This window comes from Somniosus microcephalus, chromosome 10, assembly GCF_052327205.1.
Source record: "Somniosus microcephalus isolate GS21.2 chromosome 10, FLI_Smic_1.0, whole genome shotgun sequence".
NCBI lineage: Eukaryota > Metazoa > Chordata > Chondrichthyes > Squaliformes > Somniosidae > Somniosus > Somniosus microcephalus.
The window spans coordinates 137,115,157-137,139,119 of NC_140996.1; the positions used below are offsets into that span (position 1 = coordinate 137,115,157).

Sequence of the window (23,963 nt, forward strand, 5' to 3'; positions counted from 1 at the left end):
TAAGCAGGCATCCTAATCACAATTATGTTGTGGTGCCCAGCAAAATAAAGTAGGCAGCATGATTCAACCAACACTAGCTGCATTTTTAGAAGTGGGAAATACACAAGAACTGATCTTAAACTCCAGACTCTGCACAAGGTTGGCCAGCACCCCACTTAGAATATAAAGTGGTATTGCAGTATTTTTACTGGATTGACATTGCCACACATAAGAGCCAAAATACTATTTGAGAACAAATCTATAATTAATTAAAAATAATAGAATCACACGGCACACAGGAGACCATTCGGCCTATCGTGCCTAAATGGGCTCTTAGAAAGAGTTATCCAATTAGTCCCACTCCCCTGCTCTTTCTCCAGAGCCCTGCAAATTTTTCCTTTTCTAGTATCCATTGAAAGTTACTACTGAATCTGCTTCCTCCATCCTTTCAGGCAGTGAATTCCAGATCATAAGAACTTGCTGTATAAAAAATTTCTCCTCACCTCCCCTAAAAAAAAGAAAAACTTGCATTTATATAGCACCTTTCACGACCTCAGGACGTCCCAAAACACTTTACAGCCGATTAAGTATTTTTGAAGTAGAGCCACTGTTGTATTGTAGGAAACATGGCAGCCAACTTGCGCACACCAAGCTCCCACAAACTTGAATGTGATAATGACCAGATAATCTGTTATAGTGATGTTGATTGAGGAATAAATATTGGCCAGGACACAAGGGATAATTCCCCTTGCTCTTCTTTGAAATAGTGCCATGGGATCCAGAGGGCAGAAGGGACCTTGGTTTAATATCTCATCTGAAAGTCAGCACCCCTCAATACTGCGCAAGCGCATCAGCCTAGATTTTTGTGCTCAAGTCTCTGGAGTGGGACTTGAACCCACAATGTTCTGACTCAGAGGCGAGGGTGCTACCAACTGAGCCATAGCTGACACTTTGGTTCTTTTGTCAATTATCTTAAATCTATGTCCTCTGGTTACCGAACCACCCACCAGTGGAAACAGTTTCTGCTTATATACTCATTTAAAACCCCTCATAATTTTGAACTGCTCTATTAAGTCTCCCCTTAATCTTCTCTGCTCCAAGCAGAACACTCCTAGCTTCTCTAGTCTCCCCGCACAACTGAAGTTCCTCATTTCTGGTGCAAAGAGTATGCACATTCTGTAAATGTCACACATAGGAGGGAATTTTAACCCCTGAAAATGGGTAGGTTGGGGTCTGGTAGGCAGTTAAAGTATTAAAAATGTGAATCCTGATGCCAAGCCGCCCACTTCCGGGTTTAATGAAGGCAAGATGGGGGGTGGGGGGAGCGGCGGGCAGCCAACTCACTCCCAGGATGCAGGTTGGCACTTTAAATATTATAATGAGGCTGGAAGCCTCTGATTTAAATGTGGCTGGCCAGGGATCCCGGACCTTAGGATTCCCGGCAGCTGCTGCGAGGCGAGGACAGCCTTGGGAAGCAGTCTTTGTGGGCCAGGAGGAGCAAGAGTGCTTCCCCCCAACCCCCCCCACCATCAGCTCCACCACCACCAGCCCCCCTAACACAAACCCCATCCCCCCCCCCAGATCGGGGATCGGACCCCAGCCTTGGCAATCGGAACCGCCCCCCCCCCACCCCGCCCCAGGATTGCACCCCCTCCCAGGATCAAGGCTCACATCTACCTGTGGTTGTAGCCTCCTGTCCAGCGTTCCCCGCCCGACTGGAAACCAGACTGTCAATCAGGCTGACTTCCACCAGAAACCTGTCCGTGACGTCACACGCACGCTGTGGAGTTAAAACTGTGCGCAGGGCTCTCGACCGTCAACCACCACCTCCCGCTCTGGGCCTGTAAGAAACTTAAAATTACAGCCTTACTTTCTGTAACAGTTTCCCATCACAGTGGCACTGATAATACATGGTGTGTAACATGGTATAATACTTCTATTAATATAGCATATCTTCAGACTCACTGTGTGCAATGCAATGCAAGATCTACTAGTATTAACAATTTATGAAAGCAGATCTGTACAATCAGCAGCTCCATCCACCACCCAGGGAAAAATATTTGAGTGCACAGCCACAAAAAGAAAAAGCATTAGGCTAAATACAGGTCCCACCATCCCTTGTACACACACTTGTATAAACATATACAATCCTGTCCCAATGTTCTTTAGCAGCAGTCATCCTGTGTAATCATTGGCAAATAACCTCACACATTGGTAAATACTGTTAAAACCCCCAGAAGTAAAACCCACACACAGACCTCTCGTTAATATTGCCAGAATCATAAGTTTAAGTAAGAGTTGTAATTAACCACTTTCACACAGTTGGTTGGCTGAGAGAGTGAAACAGCTGTTTCAAAACTCTTTACTTGTCTATGTAAATTGTTTACAATATCACATTTGTGAATTTTTTTTAAAGCATTAATATTCAAATGGTGGCATCTCTTGCATGGTCATTGGCCCAGATTTTCCGATCGGAGGCTTCCTGCATGTGGAGGCCTCCGATCTGGAAAAAATCTACGCCCTTACCTGAGAGCTCCAGAGGTCCAGCCATTTCCGCTCCTGGGCCTCTCCACGATGAAATGCGCAGGGCCCAGGTATCCCAGGGGCGCAGGCGGTTCGCAAACATCCCTGGGATCACATGGGCCATGGGGAACCAATGGGAGCAGAGAATCTCCCTTCATACTTTTGACAGCTTAGGCCTGTCAAAAGTATGAATGGAAATCACTTGAAAAACACATCAAAACATTAAATAAACTTTTTTTAAGGCATGTTTTTTAAATGAGTTAAAATGACATTAAATGAAATATTTTAAACAAAAATTTTATTTTTTGAAAAAAAAATTAAAGTTTTTTACAGGGCTAAAAATAAACTTAATTTTTTTTAAGTATTTTAAAATTATAAATGAGTGAAATTTTTTTTTTAACTTTTTTAAAATTCTTTTTCTCGTAAAAGCAAGCCTTACGCCTGCTTTTACCAGGCGTAAGAATTCTAAGGGTTTTCAGCGGGCGGAGGTTCTGCAGAAAGCGGAACTCTCCACCTGCAGAGGCCCTTCTCCAGGGCAGGCAGATGATCTGTCAAGAGGATTCTTGACAGGTCGGAAATGCCGGTTTTCAGCGCATGTGCTTGGCATGCCTAAAACCGACACTCGTGAGGTCCCTACGGGTGTGTACACAGCTCGTACACACCTGTAGGGATCGGAAAATACGGGCCATTGTATTCTAGTACCAATTAAGGACTTTGATTCACTGGAAGATTTCCAAATAAAGAGTCTTGTGTCTTCCTCTGCTTCAAAAATGTATCCAATTTTCCCTGAAAGGATGCAATGATCTCTATGTGCAGAGCCCCCGTGGAAATGCTTTTACACCCAGCTGTCTGAAGAAATTTCTCCTAATCTCTCTCTTTACTCTCTTATTAATAATTTTAAAAGGAATGACTCCTCATCATTGATTCTCAAACCAGTGAAAATTGTTTTCTCTATTCATACTGTCAAAACTCTTCATAATTTTTAAATCCTCTAATAAATCTCCTCTTAGCCTTTTCTGCTTCAGTGGAAATAGTTCTAGTATCACATAATTACAGTTTCTCATCGCTGGCATCATCATGGTGAATCTAAGCTGTTTTCTCTCTATGGCTTTAATATCCTTTCTATAACTGGGCACCCATAACTGCACACTTGATAGACAAGAAATATAGGCCAAGATTTTCTGACGGGTCAGCGGGCACGATCGGTGGCAGGTCAGGTGGGAAAATGATTTTTTTCCCCAGCGGGTCGGGACCTCGCTGTGAACCAGCCTCCACGAGCCTTTCCCTACGTTGGATCGGTCAGCGCTGAGCAGACGTGACATGCAGCGGCAGGGGACCCAATTCAGGTGATTATGACCTTGTTTAGAGATCATTAAGAACACATCTGAGCTCCACTTTTGATTTTATGTGCTCACCCACGGGGTCCACGCTGGCCGTGGACCACGTCTGTCAAGCTGAGGTAGGAGTTCAGTGGCCATTGAATCAGCTGTTGAGTTGACAGCTTCAAATGTACATTAAAAGCTGCCAAGTTACAGAGATATCTTCCCTCAGCCACAGGCTCTTCGTCGCTGCAATTCCACAACAGATTCACCATGCTGCAAGTCTTTACACAAGTCTCCATCCACTCGGACCTCATTACCTCTCTCACCATTGACAGATCGCTTCTGTCATCTCTACTTCACCTGCCATCTATTCCATCAGCATGGGTGCACTTTATACTCTCTCACCTTGGTCCTCAGAATCCCACCACAATCAACCCCAACACCAGCAACATCAGGTCAGAACAGAAGCATAGTGGTTATGTTACTGGACTAGTAACCCAGAGGCCTGGACTAATGATCCAGAGACGTGAGTTCAAATCCCATCACGTCAGCTGGGGAATTTAAATTCATTTAATTAAATCATTCTGGAATAAAAAGCTAATATCAGTAATGGCAACAATGAAACTATTGGATTGTCGTAAAAACTCATCTGGTTCACTAATGTCCATTAGGGAAGGAAATCTGCCATTTTAACCTGGTCTGGCCTATATGTGACTCCAGCAATGTGTTGACTCTTAACTGCCCTCTGAAATGGCCTAGCAAGTCACTCAGTTGTACCAAACCACTACAAAAAACAAGAAGAATAAAACTGGTTGGACCACCCGGCATTGACCTCAGCACCGGCAATGGACACGACAATGGCAGACCCAGCCCAGTCGACCCTGCAAAGTCCTCCTCACCAACATCTGGGGACTTGTGCCAAAATTGGGAGAGCTGTCCCACAGACTAGTCAAGCAACAGTCTGACATAGTCATACTCACAGAATCAATGTCCCAAACACCTCCATCTCCATCCCTGGGTATATCCTGTCCCATCGGCAGGACAGACCCACCAGGGGTGGTGGCACAGTGGTATACAGTCAGGGAGGAGTGGCCCTGGGAGTCCTCAACATTGACTCCGGACCCCATGAAGTCTCGTGGCGTCAGGTCAAGCATGGGCATGGAAACATCCTGCTGATTTCCACCTACCGCCCTACCTCAGCTGATCAATCAGTACTTCTCCATGATGAACACCACTTGGAAGAAGCACGGAGAGTAGCAAGGGCACAGAATTTACTCTGGGTGGGGGACTTCAATGGCCATCACCAAGACTGGCTCGGTAGTACTACTACTGACTGAGATGGCCACGTCCTGAAGGATATAGCTGCCAGTCTGGGCCTGCGACAGGTGGTAAAAGAACCAACACAAGGGAAAAACCTACTTGACCTGGCCCTCACCAATCTACCTGTCGCAGATGCATCTATCCATGACAGCATTGGTAGCAGTGACCACCGCACAGTCATTGTGGAGACGAAGTCCCATCTTCACACTGAGGACACCCTCCATCGTGTTGTGTGGCAATACCACTGTGCTAAATGGGATAGATTCAGAACAGATCTAGCAGCTCAAAACTGGGCATCCATGAGGCGCTGTGGGCCATCAGCAGTAGCAGAATTGTATTCCACCACAATCTGTAACCTCATGGCCTTGCATATCCCTCACTCTACCATTACCACCAAGCCAGGGAACCAACCCTGGTTCAATAAGGAATGTAGAAGAGCATGCCAGGAGCAGCACCAGGCGTACGTAAAAATGCAGTGTCAACCTGGGGAAGCTGCAACACAGGACTACATGCATGCTAAACAGCGGAAGCAGCATGCTATAGACAGGGCTAAGCGATCCCACAATCAACAGAGCAGATCACAGCTCTGTAGTCCTGCCACATCCAGTTGTGAATGGTGGTGGACCATTAAACAACTAATGGGAGGAGGAGGCTCCATGAATATTCCCATCCTCAATGATGGCAGAGCCCAGCAAGTGAGTGCAAAAGACAAAGCTGAAGCGTTTGCAACCACCTTCAGCCAGAAGTGCCAAGTGGATGATCCATATTGGCCTCCTCCTGAGGTCCCCACTACCACAGAAGCCAGTCTTCAACCAATTCGATTCACTCCACGTGATATCAAGAAAAAGCTGAGCGCACTTGATACAGCAAAGGCTGTGGGTCCCGATAACATCCCGGCTGTTGTGCTCAAGACTTGTGCTCCAGAACTAGCCGCGCCTCTAGCCAAGCTGCTCCAGTACAACTATAACACTAGCATCTATCCGACAATGTGAAAAACTGCCCAGGTATGCCTTGTCCACAAAAAGCAGGATAAATCCAATCCGGCCAATTACTGCCCCATCAGTCTACTCTCAATCACCAGCAAAGTGATGGAAGGTGTCGTCGACAGTGCTATCAAGCAGCACTTACTCTGATGCCCATTTTGGGTTCCGCCAGGACCACTCAGCTCCAGACCTCATTACAGCCTTGGTCCAAACATGGAAAAAAGAGCTGAATCCCAGAGTTGAGCTGAAAGTGATTGCCCTTGACATCAAAGCAGCATTTGACCGAGTGTGGCATCAAGGAGCCCTAGTAAAACTGAAGTCAATGGGAATCAGGGTGGGGAAAAGTCTCCACTGGTTGGAGTCATACCTAGCACAAAGGATGATGGTTGAGGTGGTTGGAGGTCAATCATCTCAGCCCCAGGACATCACTGCAGGAGTTCCTCAGGGCAGTGCCCAAGGCCCAGCCATCTTCAGCTGCTTCATCAATGACCTTCCCTCCATCATAAGGTCAGAAGTGGGGATGTTTGCTGATGACTGCACAGTGTTCAGTGCCATTCGCAACTCCTCAGATAATGAAGCAGTCCATGCCTGCATGCAGCAAGACCTGGACGATATTCAGGCTTGGGCTGATAAGAGGCAGGTAACATTCACGCCACACAAGTGCCAGGCAATGGCTATCTCCAACAAGTGAGCATCTAGCCACCGCCCCATGACATTCAACGGCATTACCATTGCCGAATCCCCCACCATCAATATCCTGGGGGTTACCACTGACCAGAAACTTAACTGGACCAGCCACATAAATACTGCGGCAACAGGAGCAGGTATTCTGTGGTGAGTGTCTCACCTCCTGACTCCCCAAAGCCTTTCCACCATCTACAAGGCACAGGTAAGGAGTGTAATGGAATAATCTCCACTTGCCTGGATGAGTGCAGCTCCAACAACACTCAAGAAGCTCGACACCATCCAGGACAAAGCAGCCCGCTTCATTGGTACCCAATCCACCATCTTAAACATTAACTCCCTTCACCACCGGCGTACCGTGGCTGCAGTGTGTAATATCTACAAGATGCACTGCAGCAACTCGCCACGGTTTCTTTGGCAGCACCTCCCAAACCCGCGACCTCTACTACCTAGAAGGACAAGGGCAGCAGGCGCATGGGAACACCACCACCTCCAAGTTCCCCTCCAAGTCAGACACCATCCTGACCTGGAAATATATCGCCATTCCTTCATTGTCGCTGGGTCAAAATCCTGGAACTCCCTCCCTAACAGCACTGTGGGTGTACCTTCATCACACGGACTGCAGCGGTTCAAGAAGGCGGCTTACCACCACCTTCTCAAGGGCAATTAGGGATAAGAACATAATAAGAACATAAGAAATAGGAGCAGGAGTAGGCCATTTGGCCCTTCAAGCTAGCTCTGCCGATCAATAAGATCATGGCTGATCTTCTACCTCATCTCCACTTTCCTGTGCTTTCCCCATATCTCTTGATTCCCTTAATATTCAAAAATCTATCAATCTCTCTCTCTTGAATATACTCAACGATTGAGCCTCCACAGTCCTCTGGGGTAGAGAATTCCAAAGATTCACCACCCTCTAAGTGAAGAAATTTCTCCTCATCTCAGTTCTAAATGGCTGACCCCTTATTCTGAGACTGTGACCCCTGGTTCTAGACTCCTCCCTGCATCTACCCTGTCAAGTCCTGTAAGAATTTTGTATGTTTCAATGAGATCACCTCTCATTCTTCTAAACTCTAGAGAATATAGGCCTAGTCTACTCAATCTCTCCTCATTGGACAATCCCCCCATCCCAGGAACCAGTCTGGTGACCCTTTGTTGCACTCCCTCTATGGCAAGTATATCCTTCCTTAGGTAAGGAGACCAAAACTGTACACAATACTCCAGGTGTGGTCTCACCAGGGCCCTATATAATTGCAGTAAGACATCTTTATTCTTATATACTCAAATCCTCTTGTAATAAAGGCCAACATATAATTTGCTTTTCTAATTGCTTGCTGTACCTGCATGTTAACTTTCAATGATTCTTGTACAAGGACACCCAGGTCCCTCTGAACACCAACATTTCCCAATCTCTCACCATTTAAAAATTACTCTGCTTTTATATTTTTCCTACCAAAGTGGATAACTTCAGATTTCTCCACATTATATTCCATTTGCCATATTCTTGCCTACTCACTTAGCCTGTCTACATCCCCTTGAAGCCTCCTTGCATCCTCCTCACAACTTACATTCCCACCCAGCTTTGTATCATCAGCAAATTTGGATGTATTACATTTGGTCCCCTCATCCAAATCATTGATGTAGATTGTGAATAGCTGAGGCCCAAGCACTGATCCTTGCGGTACCCCACTAGTTACAGTCTGCCAACCCAAAAATGACCCGTTTATTCCTACTCTCTTTTCTGTCCATTAACCAGTCCTCAATCCATGCTAGTATATTACCCCTAATCCCATGAGCCCTAATTTTGTTTAATAACCTCTTGTGTGGCACCTTATCGAATGCCTTCTGAAAATCCAAATACACCACATCCACTGGTTCCCCCTTATCTATTCTGCTAGTTACAACCTCAAAAATCTCTAACAGATTCATCAAACACGATTTCCCTTTCATAAATCCACGTTGACTCTGTCCAATCCTTTTATTATTTTCTAAGTGCCCTGTTACCACGTCCTTAATAATGCTGGAGTCCATCATTAAGGAAGTGGTAGCAGGACATTTAGAAAATCATAATACAGTATAGTCAAGCAGACTCAGCATGGTTTTATGAAAGGGAAATCATGTTTGACAAATTTGCTGGAATTCTTTGAGGATGTAACGAGCAGGCTGGATAAAGGGGAACTAGTAGATGTCGTGTATTTGGATTTCCAGAAGGCATTCGATAAGGTGCCACATAAAAGATTACTACACAAGATAAGAGCTCATGGGGTTGGGGGTAATATAATAGCATGGTTAGAGCATTGGCTAACTAACAGAAAACAGAGAGTTGGGATAAATGGGTCATTTTCAGGTTGGGAAACTGTAACTAGTGGGGTGCCACAGGGATCAGTGCTGGGGCCTTAACTATTTACAATCTATATTAATGACTTGGATGAAGGGACCGATTGTAATGTAGCCAAATTTGCTGATGATACAAAGATAGGTGGGAAAGCAAATTGTGTGGAGGACACAAAGAATCACCAAAGGGATATAGATAGGCTAAGTGAGTGGGCATAAATCTGCCAGATGGAGTTTAATGTGGGAAAATGCAAGGTTATCCACTTTGGTAGGAAAAATAAAAAAGCAAATTATTATTTAAATGGGGTGAGATTACAAAATGCTGAGGTACAGAGGGATCTGGGGGTCCCTGTACATGAATCACAAAATGTTAGCATGCAGGTACAGCAAGTAATTAGGAAGGCAAATGGAATGTTGGCCTTTATTGCAAAGGGAATAGAGTATAAAAGTAGGGAAGTCCTGCTAGAAGGCGTTAGTGACACCACACCTGGAGTACTGCGTACAGTTTTGGTCTCCTTATTTAAGGAAGGATATATTTGCTTTGGAGGCAGTTCAGAGAAGGTTCACGAGGTTGATTCCGGAGATGAAAGGGTTGCCTTATGAAGAAAGGTTTAGCAGGTTGGGCCTATACTCATTGGAGTTTAAAAGGAGAGGGGATCTTATTAAAACATATAAGATTCTGAAGGGGCTTGACAGGGTAGATGCAGAGAGGATGTTTCCCCTCGTGGGGGAATCTAAAGCTAGGGGGCATAATTTCAGAAGGGGGCACCATTTTAAATCGGAAATGAGGAGGAATTTCTTCTCTTAGAGAGTCATGACTCTTTGGAATTCTCTTCCCCAGAGAGCTGTGGAGGCTGGGTCATTGAATATATTTAAGGTGGAGATAGACAGATTTTTGAATGGCAAGGGAGTCAAGGGTTATGGGGAGCGGGCAGGGAAGTGGAGTTGAGGCCAAGATCAGATCAGCCATGATCTTATTGAATGGTGGAACAGGCTCGAGGGGCTAAATGACCTACTCCTGCTCTTACGTCTTATGTTCTTATAATAGATTCTAGCATATTCCCTACTACTGATGTCAGGCTAACTGGTCTGTAGTTCTCGGTTTCCTCTCTCCCTCCTTTCTTAAATAGTGGGGTTACATTTGCCACCTTCCAATCTGTGGGAACCGTTCTAGAATCTATAGAATTTTGGGAAATGACAACCAATGCATCCACTATCTCTATAGCCACCTCTTTCAAGACCCTAGGATGCAGGCCATCAGGTCTAGGAGGTTTATTGGCTTTCAGTCCCATTAATTTCCCCAGTACTTTTTTTTACTAATACTAATTTCTTTCAGTTCCTCATTCTCGCTAGAGCCTTGATTCTCCACTATTTCCGGGAAGTTTTTTGCGTCTTCTTCCGTGAAGACAGACACAAAGTATTTGTTTAATTTCTCTGCCATTTCCTTATTCCCCATTATAATTTCTCCTGTCCCAGCCTGTAAGGGACCCACATTTACTTTCACTAATCTTTTCCTTTTTACATACCTATAGAAGCTTTTACAGTCTGTTTTTATGTCTCTCGCTAGTTTACTCTCATTCTATTTACCCTTTCTTTATCAATTTCTTGGTCCTTCTTTGCTGAATTCTAAAATCCTCCCAATCCTCAGGCTTACTACTCTTTTTGGCTACATTATAAACCTCTTCCTTTGATCTAATACTATTTTTAACTTCTCTTGTTAGCCATGGTTGGACCACTTTTCCTGTGGGGTTTTTGTGCCTTTAAGGAATGTATATTTGTTGTAAATTATGTATTAATTCTTTAAATGCTAGCCATTGCTTCTCTACTGTCATACCTTTTAACATAGTTTCCCAATCTACCTTAGCCAACTCAATAAATGCTGGCCTTGCCAGCAACACCCACATCCCAGGAACAAATAAAAAAACACCAGCTCATGTTAAAGGGTCCATCCGCCCGCCAGTCACTATTGGCTGAAAGAACTGCCTCCTTATAGGATGAAACCTAGCCCACGTGTTCCACCTAAGCCGCCAGCAGCAACCATTACAGGAGGGCATGGCCCTGACAAATGAATAGTCTAGAAGATCTGATGCCAACGTTCCCACTTCGCTGTGTGGTCACAGTCCCAAGCAGCCCGGGTCTGTCCTTCCTAACTTTAAATTTTGCGCTTGTGTGAAACTGTGAATGGGCCGCTTAAAGGGGCTGTGCACCCAATAAAAAAAATTAGTAGAAACATTGTCTGAGACATGTCAAAGATTGAGGTTTCAGTGGACCAATGAATTTGGCTCTATTCGGGGACGATTTCCTGAACCAGGGACTCTTCCAAGGACATTGATTGCACAGTGACACGGTACCTCATTGGGAGACTGTCCCCGGAAAACGGGGATGTATGGTCAACCTAATTTAGGCTGACATTTTCCGTGTGTGTACTTGCAACACCCCAGTTTTCCACTCCTTAAAATGAATGGGTGGGACTGCTAAGAGAAGAATTGGAAAACTCTGGCCTTAGTACGATAGCAAAATACTGCAGATGCTGGAAATCTGAAATAACAACAGAAAATGCTGGAAAAACTCAGCAGGCCAGGCAACATCCGTGGAGAGAAAATAGAGTCAACGTTTCGGGTAAAAACCCTTTTTTTTGGTTTGATGTTCGGTGGTGGGGTTTTCACCTGAAACGAGAACTCTGGCCTTGTTGTTTGAGCTCACACATGAAGAATGCCCGCTTGGGTGAGGTATGAAGGACTATTGCAACTGATGAAACCACGTCCCATCAAAAGTCAAAAGAAGGGAAGAGAATGGGGAGGAGGAGAAGGGGGGGATTTAAAAGTGCAATTACAAAATTACTCCCAATTCTTGTCTGCTCACAGGCAGGACTGTAGTTACAGCTCCAGCCCACAGGGTGATGCTATCCTGAGTCCTAAGACTTCCTCGATGAGATCGCGCGAGGCTTGCAGTTTTGAAGGTGGAAATGACATCAAAGACAAATAGGGCAGTGTAATTTTGTTAAATATAAGCTTTTATCTTTTACTCAGGTTGAAATAGCAGCCGCAGTTTACTTGTTTTTACTGCTCAAAAGAAACAAGTAGTTAAGACTGAGCACAGAGAGAAAGGACATGAGACGGATACAATATTGTAAAACATTGTTACAAACTTGCAACTTCCGAGCCAGTGTCCCGCAGCATTCTTTAGCCCGAAGTCCCGGCGCGCTATTAAAACGCGGTGAGTGTGAATTAACGAAAATATAAATAATACAGCAGGTTGATCTGAGCTGTCAAGACTCATCGTTTGGGTCAACAAGTCTATTTTCGTGTGGCGCTGAATGGCACTTAAAAAAATTACCCTACCCCCACTCAATGTATTGAATGGGTTGACAGATTCTGAGTAATCCTCTCAATCGCTGAGGTAACCTCTGAACAGATAAGCCCTGATTTTCTGCCAGCCGTCGGGGCGGGGCGGGGTTTCAGGCGGGCGGGTGCCGAAAATCGCCGAAATAGGGGGTCGCAACCCCCGTCCCATTCCTGCCCGACTTTCGGACCGCCGTTTCTCCGCGAGCCGATTCAGTCCCACCCGCCGCCGGCGGGACCCTAATCACCAATTATTGCCATTTTAAGGTGCCCTTGCGATTTTCAGGGGTTCCCCACGCTAAACACGCCTGCGGGAAACCTGGCGTGAAGCTTGCCGGCTTGCTTGCTGTCAGCTGCAGCTCATTCGGGAAAGCTGCGATTTAAAGGGACAGCATTTGTATGTTGAAGGACCTTGTTGTTGCAGGTTTGGGGCTACTTCTTCAAGGCTTAGGCACAGCTGTGGAAGGTTGGAGCCTCACACACTTCTCCAATGTGATCTCCTGGGAAGCCCCTCTCGCCACCCTCACTCAGCGCTTCCTCAGCGGAGGCATCTACCAGAAGCATGGGACGCCTTTTTTTCCTTCCCTTCTTGCCATTAAAGGATCTCCAGCAGCAGAGGCGGCAGCAGCAGAACCAGGAACAGCAGGATCAGCAACAGGAGCACCAGGCTGCTGCTCACTCACCTGAAGCTGCACAGACCAGAAGGGGCCAGTGCTTGGAAGTGGCTTGAGAGCACTTTGCTGCGCTTTAGGGGGCCATGGGGACCCGTATCTGCACTGGCAGTCCTACTCAGAAGGACTTCCATGAAGGTCTGGTTTCTCTGTTCAATAGATGGCCATCGCTCCTCAAGAGATGTCATTCTCTTATGAGCACTCACCATGTTTTCCGTACCCTGGCGAGTTATCTCCTCCATGGAGGTTGCCAACCTTTTCATGGTGATGCGTTCATGCGCCAAGATTCCACAAAGGCTCTGCTCGCGGTCGCTATGGACTCCTCCATTCACTCCACACTCGCAGTGACCCTGGAGACAAAACCTGCCAGAGACTCCTGCATCTGTGCATGGAGATCCATCACCTCTTCTCTTGCGGATGGACCCAGAGGCAGAGGGTCGACATGCAGCGCAGCTGAGCTGAGCTGACAGAGTCCTGCGCCCTCTGACAAGGACTCTCCACTGCTGTCCCTGTCTCCAGAATCTGCTGATGCTCACTTGTGAGCTGTGAAACACCAGGTGACAACACTATATGTCCCGAAGGTCCCCCCGAGGTGTGAGTGTCTGCGCTGGTGCTGGGTGCGCTTACTTCTGCTGACGCTGCGCCCTCAGAAGTTGGAGCTTCCGCTGAGTCTGGCTGCACAGCCTCTTCCTCCTCCACAGTGGGGACGGGGGCTCTGGATGGTCCTGTGGGGGAGTAGAGGAAGGAGTTAGAGATGTGATGCCAAGGTTACATGCACATTCGAGTTGACATCTGCTGACACCTGCATCCATGCAGCCTTGGTCTCAGTGGGAGGCCTCTTCCTGCCTGACCTAGGGAAGAGGACCTCCCTGTGGGCCCTAACCCCAGCCAATAATGCCTGCAGTGAAGCTTCGTCGAATTTGGAGGCAGCTCGGGGTCTGGCCATGGCCACAGCTGCTGCAGGCTCCTCTGCCATCCTGTATGGTTCGTTTGGAAGCCAACAGAGGAAGCAATGCTTGCTGTGGACCTTGAAAGCACCACGAATGATGACATCATACTGTGGGGCTTCCTGACTGGAAATGGACAATTAGCAAGGCTGCCCACATGCTGGAAATTAATTGGCCACTTGAAGGAAAATTGCGTGCAGCTGGCTGACCCATTTTTTTGTGAGTCAGAACCCCACACTCGGGGAATCCGACCATTTCCCACACAATCCACAAAATCGGGCCCATTATCCTTCCAGTCCTATTAGGTAGGGAGTTACCTCTTTTTTTGCCAAGTCCAAAACCAAACAGCGTCCAGGGAGTGGGATCACAGCTGAAAGTTGTGATACTTGCTTTGCGAATCATAAAAGTTGACTGAATAGGAGAAAGAAACGCGGAGGGAGTACTTCTTTAAATCATTTCCCATTGTCCATTGAAAAAAATATGTAGCCATAAAAATAATAAATTGCAGTGGGTGACAACCTCTTCTCCACCAACCTCAACCAACATGACCACCAGTGATTAGGACTCCTCCCCATTGCCCTCAACCCTAACTAACACCAGAACCCAGGGCCAAACAAACTGCCTCAACCTCCCTTTCCCCTTATCCCACATTATTCTCAGTGCAATACATCACCCACAGCAAAATAACCGGGCATCATGCAGTCAGGAAGTGCCGTGCTACATAAACTATGTTGACACTCTCATGCACTGTGATTGAACACACAAATGTTCAATAACTGCAAAAAATATCCATGTGAATGTACCTGTTATCATACAATGATGTCATAAAATATGTCTATAATTATACTTATGTGTATAATAGCTTCATAAAATACAAAAGTTCATTCCTGAGAACCCAATAAAAAATGGCTATTTTTAAATAAAAAGGGTATTGTAGGAACGGAGGTTCCTATCAAAAAGACTGAGTTTGACTCAGGTAATTAAATTAATGAACTTTAATGAAACCAAACGAGTTTAAACTGGAAACTGCTAGAACACATCAATAACAGGTCTACTCTCCTTGAGGGCTCCACAAGGACTGATCCTCTGGTCAGGAGACTGACGTCATCACGTTCTTCCCGCCATTGGGGCATCACGTGACTAACGGCATGACATCATCAAATTGAAACCGTGCTGTAAAGGTAACTAGGCATTGTACAGTCAAACAGTGTAATTAAAGGTACAGACACAGACAGTAACTACATTGCTGTTAAAGGAATTATGTACAACCACTCTGAGTCCTTTGGTGGCTCCACCACATGCGCCCCCCCAGAATTGTCTTTAACAGAAAAGGTGAGGTGAGGAGGAGGCCTGATGAGCCTGTCCGATCGACTTCGATACCCTGGTAGAGGAAGTTGGCAGTCGGTGGCGGCTGAGCAGGCGCGGCGAGCGCGGTCGAGTTGTCAGGCGGCTTTGGTTGATCAGGTGCGGCAGCAACGGGTGGTCAGCCACGTTTGGGTGGTTGAGCGACTACGACAGGGTGGTCCAGGTCCAGGTGAGCCGGCTTCAAGCGGTCCACCAAGATGTGATCCGGTTTCCCTCCGACGCCGACCAAAAAGGATTTGTCTCCCGGTTCGATGACGCAGAAAGGACCAGTGTAAGGGGGTTGAGCGGATCCCGGTGAGCGTCGTGTCGGATGAAGACATACTCCGCATTCTTCAGTCCCGGTGGCACGTAGGAGGTCTGAAAACCGTGATTGGACGTAGGTATCGGAGCAAAGCATCCGGCCGCTTCTTGGTGGCGAACGAGTTGCCGGGAGGTGAACCATGGCTCTGTGGGAGAAGGGAGGAAATCTCCTGGCACCCGGAGCGGCTGGCCATAGACGAGTTCAGCCGAAGACGATTGTAGATCATCTTTGGGCGCCGTACGGAGACCCAACAGGACCCATGGGAGTCTGTCCACCCATCCTGCGCCTTGAAGACTGGCCCGAAGAGAGGCTTTAAGCGACCTGTGGAATCGCTCGCAAAGGCCATTTGCCTGCGGATGATAGGCGGTGGTGCGATGAAGTTTGGTACTGAGCCACAGCGTTCCAAAGATCCGAGGAAAATTGTGACCCGCGGTCAGAGGAGATGTCCGCCGGTACCTCGAAATGGGCGACCCAACAGGAGATGAAAGCTCTAGCGTCGTCTGCCGACGTGGAAACCAAAGGAATTGCCTCTGGCCACCTAGTGGTGCGGTCCACTATGGTGAGGAGATGAGTATAACCCTGAGAAGGCGGAAGCGGCCCCACGAGGTCCACATGCACGTGGTCGAAATGACGCTCCGGAACAGTGAACGCAGCCACTGGAGCCTTGACATGACGCTGGACTTTGGCTTTCTGGCATACGACACAGGTATTAGCCCAGTCACGGACATCGATGTGCATACCTTTCCAGACGAACTTGGCTGACATAAGCCGTTGTGAAGCCTTCATCCCTGGGTGCGACAATCCGTGTATGGCATCAAAAACCCTCCGGCGCCATGCGACTGGCGCTATGGGACGAGGAACTCCCATGGAAACGTCGCAAAGGAGCGTGGCACCTGTGGCCTGGAAGACGACGTCGGTCGCTTGGAAACTAGAGGGAACAGTTCGATATGATTGGACCTCCGAATCCGAAACCTGATCTGCCGCCATGAGGGCGTAGTCAATTCCCAGGTGGACCGTCGCACGGGAGAGGCAATCTGCCACCAGCTTATCCTTCCCAGACACATGTTGAATGTCCGTGGTAAATTCGGAAATGAACGTCAAGTGACGTTGTTGACGAGCGGACCACGGTTCGGTGGTCTTGGCCATGGCGAACGTAAGGAGTTTGTGGTCGACAAAAGCCGTGAAGGGGCGCCCCTCCAATAAAAACCGGAAATGGCGAATGGTGAGGAAAAGGGCCAGTAGTTCCCTATCGAAGGTGCTGTACTTTTTTTCATTTGTTCGCAATTGACGGCTGAAAAATGCCAGCAGTTGCCACGTGCCGTTGACCCATTGCTCTTGCACCGCACCGATGGCGTAGTCTGGCGCGTCGGTGGTAAGGGCGATAGCACCTGGAAGTGGGTGTGCCAGCATGGTTGCGTTGGCCAAAGCATTCTTGGTGTCGCCGAATGCCTGGACCATTTCAGCTGTCCAGCTGATTGGGTCTTTGCCGGACTTGCCCTTGAGGGCCCCGAACAAAGGTTGCATAAGTCGAACCGCCTTGGGGACGAAATGGTGGTAGAAGTTGACCATCCCCAGGAACTCCTGCAAGGCCTTGACTGTCGACGGCCGTGGGAAAGAAGTAACCGCCTCAACCTTCGTCGCCAAAGGGACGGCGCCGTCCGATGTTATGCGATGTCCCAGGAAGTCGATTTGTTGCAGGCCGAACTGGCACTTGGCCGGGTTGATGATTAAACCGTGTTGGCTGAGGCGTGTAAAGAGGGAACGCAAATGGGAGATGTGCTCCTCCTTGCTGGCACTGGCGATGAGTATGTCATCAAGGTAGACGAAAAGGAAACGCAGGTCCCGTAGAACGGAGTCCATTAAACGCTGGAACGCCTGTGCTGCGTTCTTTAAGCCAAACTGCATCCGCAGGAACTCGGAGGCCAAAAGGGGTGATGACTGCGGTTTTTGGGACGTCTTGTGGGTGCACTGGAACCTGGTGATATCCACGGACGAGGTCGACTTTAGAGAAGATAGAATTTCCCGCCAAGTGGGCCGAGAAGTCCTGGATATGCGGGATCGGGTACCGATCTGGAATGGTGGCGTCGGTAGTCACCGCATGGCCGCCAGCCGCAGCCTGGTTTCGGCACGATGTGGAGAGGTGAAGACCAGGGACTCTTCGATCGCCTAATGATGCCGAGCCGCTCCATTGTGGCGAACTCCGCCTTCGCAGCTGCGAGCTTGCCAGGTTCGAGCCTTCTAGCCCGCACATAAACCGGGGAGCCAGTAGTGGTGATGAGATGGTCAACACCATGTTTCGTCGCCGAAGAGGAGAAGGTGGGCCTTGTCAGCTCTGGAAACTCCCCGAGGAGCCGCATGAAGTCATCTAGAGGAGGAAAAGCACAGGCAATGGAGCGCGCCACGGAGGTACCGTGGAAGCACGGAATCGAGTGGAAGGTGGCCGCGTTGATCAGCCGGCGGTGCCGGACATCGACTAGTAGGCTGTTGGCACACAGAAAATCTGCCCCTAGGATAGGCTGTGAGACTGTAGCCGTGACGAAATCCCAAAAGAAGCGCTGACCGCCGAAACAGACTTCGACCCGCCGCTTTCGGAGCGTTCGAATAGCTGCGCCATTAGCCGCTATGAGGGAAAAACCGAGGTTCCCAGTCTGCGTGTCGAGCTTCGACGCAGGTAGAATGCTACACTGTGCCCCGGTGTCACAAAGGAAACGGCGGCCCGAGAGGGAATCGGTGATATAGAGGAGTTTCCCCGTAGAACCGACGGCCATCGCCACCGCGGAACGCCCATTAGATTTGGTCATCCGTCGCCAGGGACGCCACCTGCGCCGCCTTGGGTTTTTTTTTGGCGAAAAACTGCAGGGGGAGCGGCAGCATCGTGCTTTCGCACCAAAACGGGTGTGGTAGGAGCACCAGCCCGCTGTAGGAGAAGCCGGGACCGCGTCTGTTGGGGGTGGGCACCTCGTGGCCGCACAACACTGCTGGGTAACAGTGAAAATCTTATCGGCTTTGGCCGCAAGCTTGGTGCAGTCAGTAATGTCGGAGCTGGCCAGGGCAGCCTGAACCTGTCCAGGCAGTTGGTAGAGGAAAAGCTCCCGGAAGATGAAACATTCCGGTTCAGCACCCAAGAGTATGAGCATTTGGCTTATGAGCTCGGTCGGTTTGGAGTCCCCGAGGCCGGGCAGCGTGATGAGCCGGCGGGCACGCTTCGACTTTGATAGCCCAAAAACCTGAAGCAACCGCGCCTTAATTGCATCATACTTGCTGTCAGTAGGATGACTACCGATGAAGCTGATGATCCGAGATGCAGTTGCGCTGTCGAGGGCGGAGACCATGTAATAATAACGGGTCTGATCCGCGATGAGGTTCCGAATGGCGAACTGGGCTTCAGCCTGGATGAATCAGGCGTCTGGTTGTTGCTCCCAGAACTGTGGCAGTTTCAGCATGACGGCGTTCGTGTCCATGTCGAATCTTCCATGAAAATCGTTCGTAGAAGTCGGGGTCACCAATGTAGGAACGGAGGTTCCTATCAAAAAGACTGAGTTCGACTCTGGTTTCATTAAAGTTCATTAATTTAATTACCTAACGAGTTTAAACTGGAAACTGCTAGAACACATCAATAACAGGTCTACTCTCCTTGAAGGCTCCACGAGGACTGATCCTCTGGTCAGGAGACTGACATCATGACGTCATCACGTTCTTCCCGCCATTGGGGCATCACGCGACTAACGGCATGATGTCATCACGTTGAAACCGCGCTGTAAAGGTAACTGGCATTGTACAGTCAAACAGTGTAATTAAAGGTACAGGCACAGACAGTAACTACATTGCTGTTAAAGGAATTATGTACAACCGCTCTGAGTCCTTTGGTGGCTCCGCCACAGTATGACTGATTTACCAGAAAAGACCCACTTTGAGTAGTTATGTCGCTCATAGGAAGGAGTGTTTTGTATGCCAGGGTGGCTCCATTGAAGGCTTTGACCTGAGAGCTGATCTTGTGCTGTCTCACCTCAGGGAAACACACAACAGGCTGAAGGTGCAGAATACATTGTCAATAGCAGGTGCTCCTAGTGTCAATCAGCTCTAGACCGCCTCTCAGGCCCATCCAAAGTTGTGAACCTGATGACCATCCCTGTTAGTGATGCCTTGAAGAGGACAGGAGGTGAGAAGAGTCAAAGTGGTGTTATCTATTTTGGTAACATATTTAAGGTTTTCTTAAAAAGTTACTGAATCTGGCTACATTTTATTTTCAGTATAGAATGGGGAGTACCTTAAACAGAAGTACTTCCTGTAGACTCTTTCCCTTAAATAACTAACACTTCCATATCGTAAGACAGAGGTAAGTGGTATAAGGCCTTTTTTAAAAACAAAATGAATTCCTGGTTTACATATTTTAGATATTTCCAGACAGTGTTATCTAGAACACTAGATGGGATAAATCAGATGAAGCTGATCTTTTTTTTCTGTTTGCAGGTTTTTTTACTGCTACCTTGTTGCGCACTTACGATGTTAGAAGAGTTGAGTTATTGTCCCAGGAGCAGAGGAGGATGTGTTTTGATACCCATGCTCTAGTTCTGGAGCTGCAGAATAATGGTGAGAAGAAAGCAGCATTCCTTCCAAATGTTTGAGCTTCATTTAATCAATTTTCAGTGCAGTATTTTGTTGAAGAAGGTCAATCCATTCAAATCTGCTATTTCATTCTGTGCAAATGGGACTAAATATTGTATTTGTTTTTTTTTTCATTCACGGGATGTGGGCAATACTGGCAAAGCCAGCATTTATTGTCCATCCCTAATTGTCCTTGAGAAGGTGGTGGTGAGCTGCTGCCTTCAACTGCTGCAGTCCATGTGGTGAAGGTACTCCCATAGTGCTATTAGGGAGGGAGTTCCAGGATTTTGACTCCGCAACGATGAAGGATTGGTGATATACTTCCAAGTCAGGATGGTGTGTAACTTGGAGGTGGTGGTGTTCCCATGCAACTACTGCCCTTGTCCTTCTAGGTGGTAGAGGTCGTGGGGTTTGGGAGGTGCTGTCAAAGAAGCCCTGGTGAGTTGCTGCAGTGCATCTTGTAGATGGTACACACTGCAGCCACGATACGCCGGTGGTGGAGGGAATGAATGTTTACGGTGGTGGATGGGGTGTCAATCAAGTGAGCTGCTTTGTTCTGGATGGTGTCCGACTTCTTGAGTGTTGTTGGAACTGCACTCATCCAGGCAAGTGGAGAGTATTCCATCACATTCCTGACTTGTGCCTTGTAGATGGTGGAAAGGCTTTGGGGAGTCAGGAGGTGAGTCACTCACTGCAGAATACCCAGCCTCTGACCTGCTCTTGTAGCCACAGTATTTATGTGGCTGGTCCAGTTAAGTTTCTGGTCAATGGTGACCCCAGGATGTTGATGGTGGGGGATTCAATGATGGTAATGCTGTTGAATTTCATGGGGAGGTGGTTAGACTCTCTAATTGGAGATAGTCATTACCTGTCACTTGTGTGGCGTGAATGTTACTTGCCACTTATCAGCCCAAGCCTGAATGTTGTCCAGGTCTTGCTGCATACGGGCACAAACTGCTTCATTATCTGACCAGTTGCGAATGGGACTGGACACTGTAATCATCAGCGAACATCCCCACTTCTGACCTTGTATTGGAGGGAAGATCATTGATGAAGCAGCTGAAGATGGTTGGGCCTGGGACATTGCCCTGAGAAACCCCTGCAGCGATGTCCTGGAGCTGAGATGATTGGCCAACAACAACCACAACCATCTTCCTTTGTGCTAGGTGTGACACCAGCCAGTGGAGAATTTTCCCCCCGATTCCCATTGATTTCAGTTTTACTTGGGCTCCTTGGTGCCACACTCAGTGAAATGCTGCCTTGATGTCAAGGGCAATCACTCTCGCCTCACCTCTGGGATTCAGCTCTTTTGTCCATGTTTGGACCAAGGCTGTAACGAGGGCTGGAGCCGAGTGGTCCTGGAGGAACCCAAACAGTATGTGAGTTGCTTTAGGTTGCTGTGACTTTAGTTAATGTTTTTTAAATTACAAGAAGTTAAATTACCGCAAAACTACATTTTAACTTTAATTTTGGTGTTTTTAGTTTTTTACTTTCTGTGAAGAAAAACATGTTCATGGAAGAATTCCACCAACATTTTCAGTGCTACTTCCTTCTTTATATTTATCCTATCTAAAGTTGTACCTGCTCCTGCTATACTCTATTGTTCCAACTTAACTCTTTTGTTCCAATTTAAGCATCTTCTGTAAATTCTGAGGCCAAGTACTCCTTTAGTATCTCCACCATTCCCTTGATCCTCCATGATAAGAGTTCCTTTTCCAGATTTAATTGGTCCATTCCTTTCTTCTATTTTTCATGCATTTAGAAAATTATTTTATTGCCTGCTAGTCTTCCTTCCTGCTCCCTCTTCACCTTTCTAATCTTTAACTTCCTTTCTATATTTACTATACGCTGTTTATTTTTCTTTTACATTTAGTCCTAGATTTGTCATATCCCTTTTTTAAATTTCATTTTAATTTCTCTATTCATGCAAGGAACTCCATCTTTTGTTGTACTCACTTTACTTTTTATGGCAATATGTCTGGCTTGTACCCTAATCATCTGTTTGAAAGTTTCCCAATTTGTCCAGTGTCTGATGTACCAATTTTTCTTTCCAATTTGTGGCCTAGTTCCCTTTCAATCACATTGAAATTTGTTGTTTTTTTCCAGTCAGACACCTGTATCTTTGTTCCATATCTGTTCATTTTTTTTTATATTGAAACTATGATCTCTCTTTCTCAGATGTTTCCCTACCTCTACCTGACCTATTTGTTCCACTTCACTGCCCTTTCTTGTTACACTAAAAGCACCGAAAAGCAATCCTAAACACATTGTAGACACCTTTCACTTGCTTTGCTACTTATGTTGCTTTTCCCCCACTCTTTGGACAAATAATGTCACCCATTTGTATGGCTGATGCTCCTGCATTTTTCTCTAATTTATCTACATATACTTCTTCCTCTATCTCCTTTCCAATGTTCGGTGGTCTATAATAAACTCCCAAAGGAGTAACAGTTCCTTTCTTAGTCCTTAACTAACCAAATAGATTCAGCTTTTTCACTATCCCCTGTATCATACTCGTATTCTATTGCTGAAAGCGAATCTTTGATTAAATCTGGCACACCACCTTTTTCCTACTCTATTTTCCTGATGTTTTGTACCAGAATGTTTAGCTCCCAGCCCTGGCCCAGCCTAGGTCATGTCTCTGTTACTGCTGTGATATCACTCCACCTCCATAGTAATTTGTGCTTCCAGTTCATCAACTGTATTCCGAATGCTTTGTGCATTTATGTAACTAAAACTCAAACCTGCCTCTGTCTATTTAGCAACCTTTTTCTTTTTAACGCTGTTTCTTATTAATTTCCCGTTTGTCCCTTTTCCATTTCCTCTTTTATCTTGCCCCTTTTGCTTTTCTCTTTACTTCCTTGTCTTGTTTTTCTCACTCCTCATAGCACACCTCATCAAAGAAACTGATCTCCATTGACACCCGTCCACCTTGTACAGGCCACTCCTGTTCCAGACCTGGTCTCAATGTCCCAGAAATTGACCTTCCCTCCTACACCATCTTTTTAGCCACACCTTTATCTCCCTTATCTATGCAGACTAGCACATGGCACTGAGAGTAATATCCTTGAGCTCCTGCTGATAAATGTACAGGAAACTTTCGATTTACCAGCACCTAAATAACCGGAAATGTCGGTTAACCAGCAAAATTCAGGAGTAGGTTCAGGTAACTTTTATTACTTTTTTTACTCCATTTGTTGCTGTGCAAGGGTGTGGCTGCAGCTGTTGCTAAGCTACAGAGACGCTTGCAACTTATGCCCATTGTTCTGAAGCTGTTGCTAAGCAACAGGGTTTGTTGCTTTATACAGAGCTCTCAGCTCTATCTTTTACTATAGCGTTCGGTTATCCGGAATTTTTGATGAACCGGCACCAGGTTGGTCCCGAACGTGCCGGATAAAAAAAAGTTTCCTGTATCGCCTAATTTCTGAAACTCCCTCTGCTGGACCACAGTTCTATTTTTTCCTATTTCATTGGTTCCAACATAACCCACAACTTCTAGCTGTTCCCCTTCCCTCTTTTAAATCTTTTGCACCTTCTCCATTATATCCCTTACCCTGACTTACGGGCGGCAACACACCATTTGAGGCT

General features: G+C 47.0%; 1 protein-coding gene across 4 annotated transcripts in view; it reads left to right on the forward strand.

Annotated features, from left to right (window-relative positions):
* Positions 1–12,073: 12,073 nt before the first annotated feature.
* ccdc90b (coiled-coil domain containing 90B) overlaps positions 12,074–23,963 on the forward strand; it is a 50,900-nt gene continuing 39,010 nt past the window's right edge. Inside the window, exons 1-2 of one of the 4 annotated variants that reach the window (XM_085998885.1) lie at positions 12,077–12,361; positions 20,241–20,360. In XM_085998885.1, the coding sequence (XP_085855011.1) occupies positions 12,256–12,361; positions 20,241–20,360 (226 nt within the window). In that variant the 5' untranslated portion in view covers positions 12,077–12,255. Of the gene's footprint in view, positions 12,362–20,240; positions 20,361–23,963 lie in introns of all 4 variants that reach the window. The other 3 variants (XM_085998888.1, XM_085998886.1, XM_085998887.1) reach the window with 3 other exon arrangements.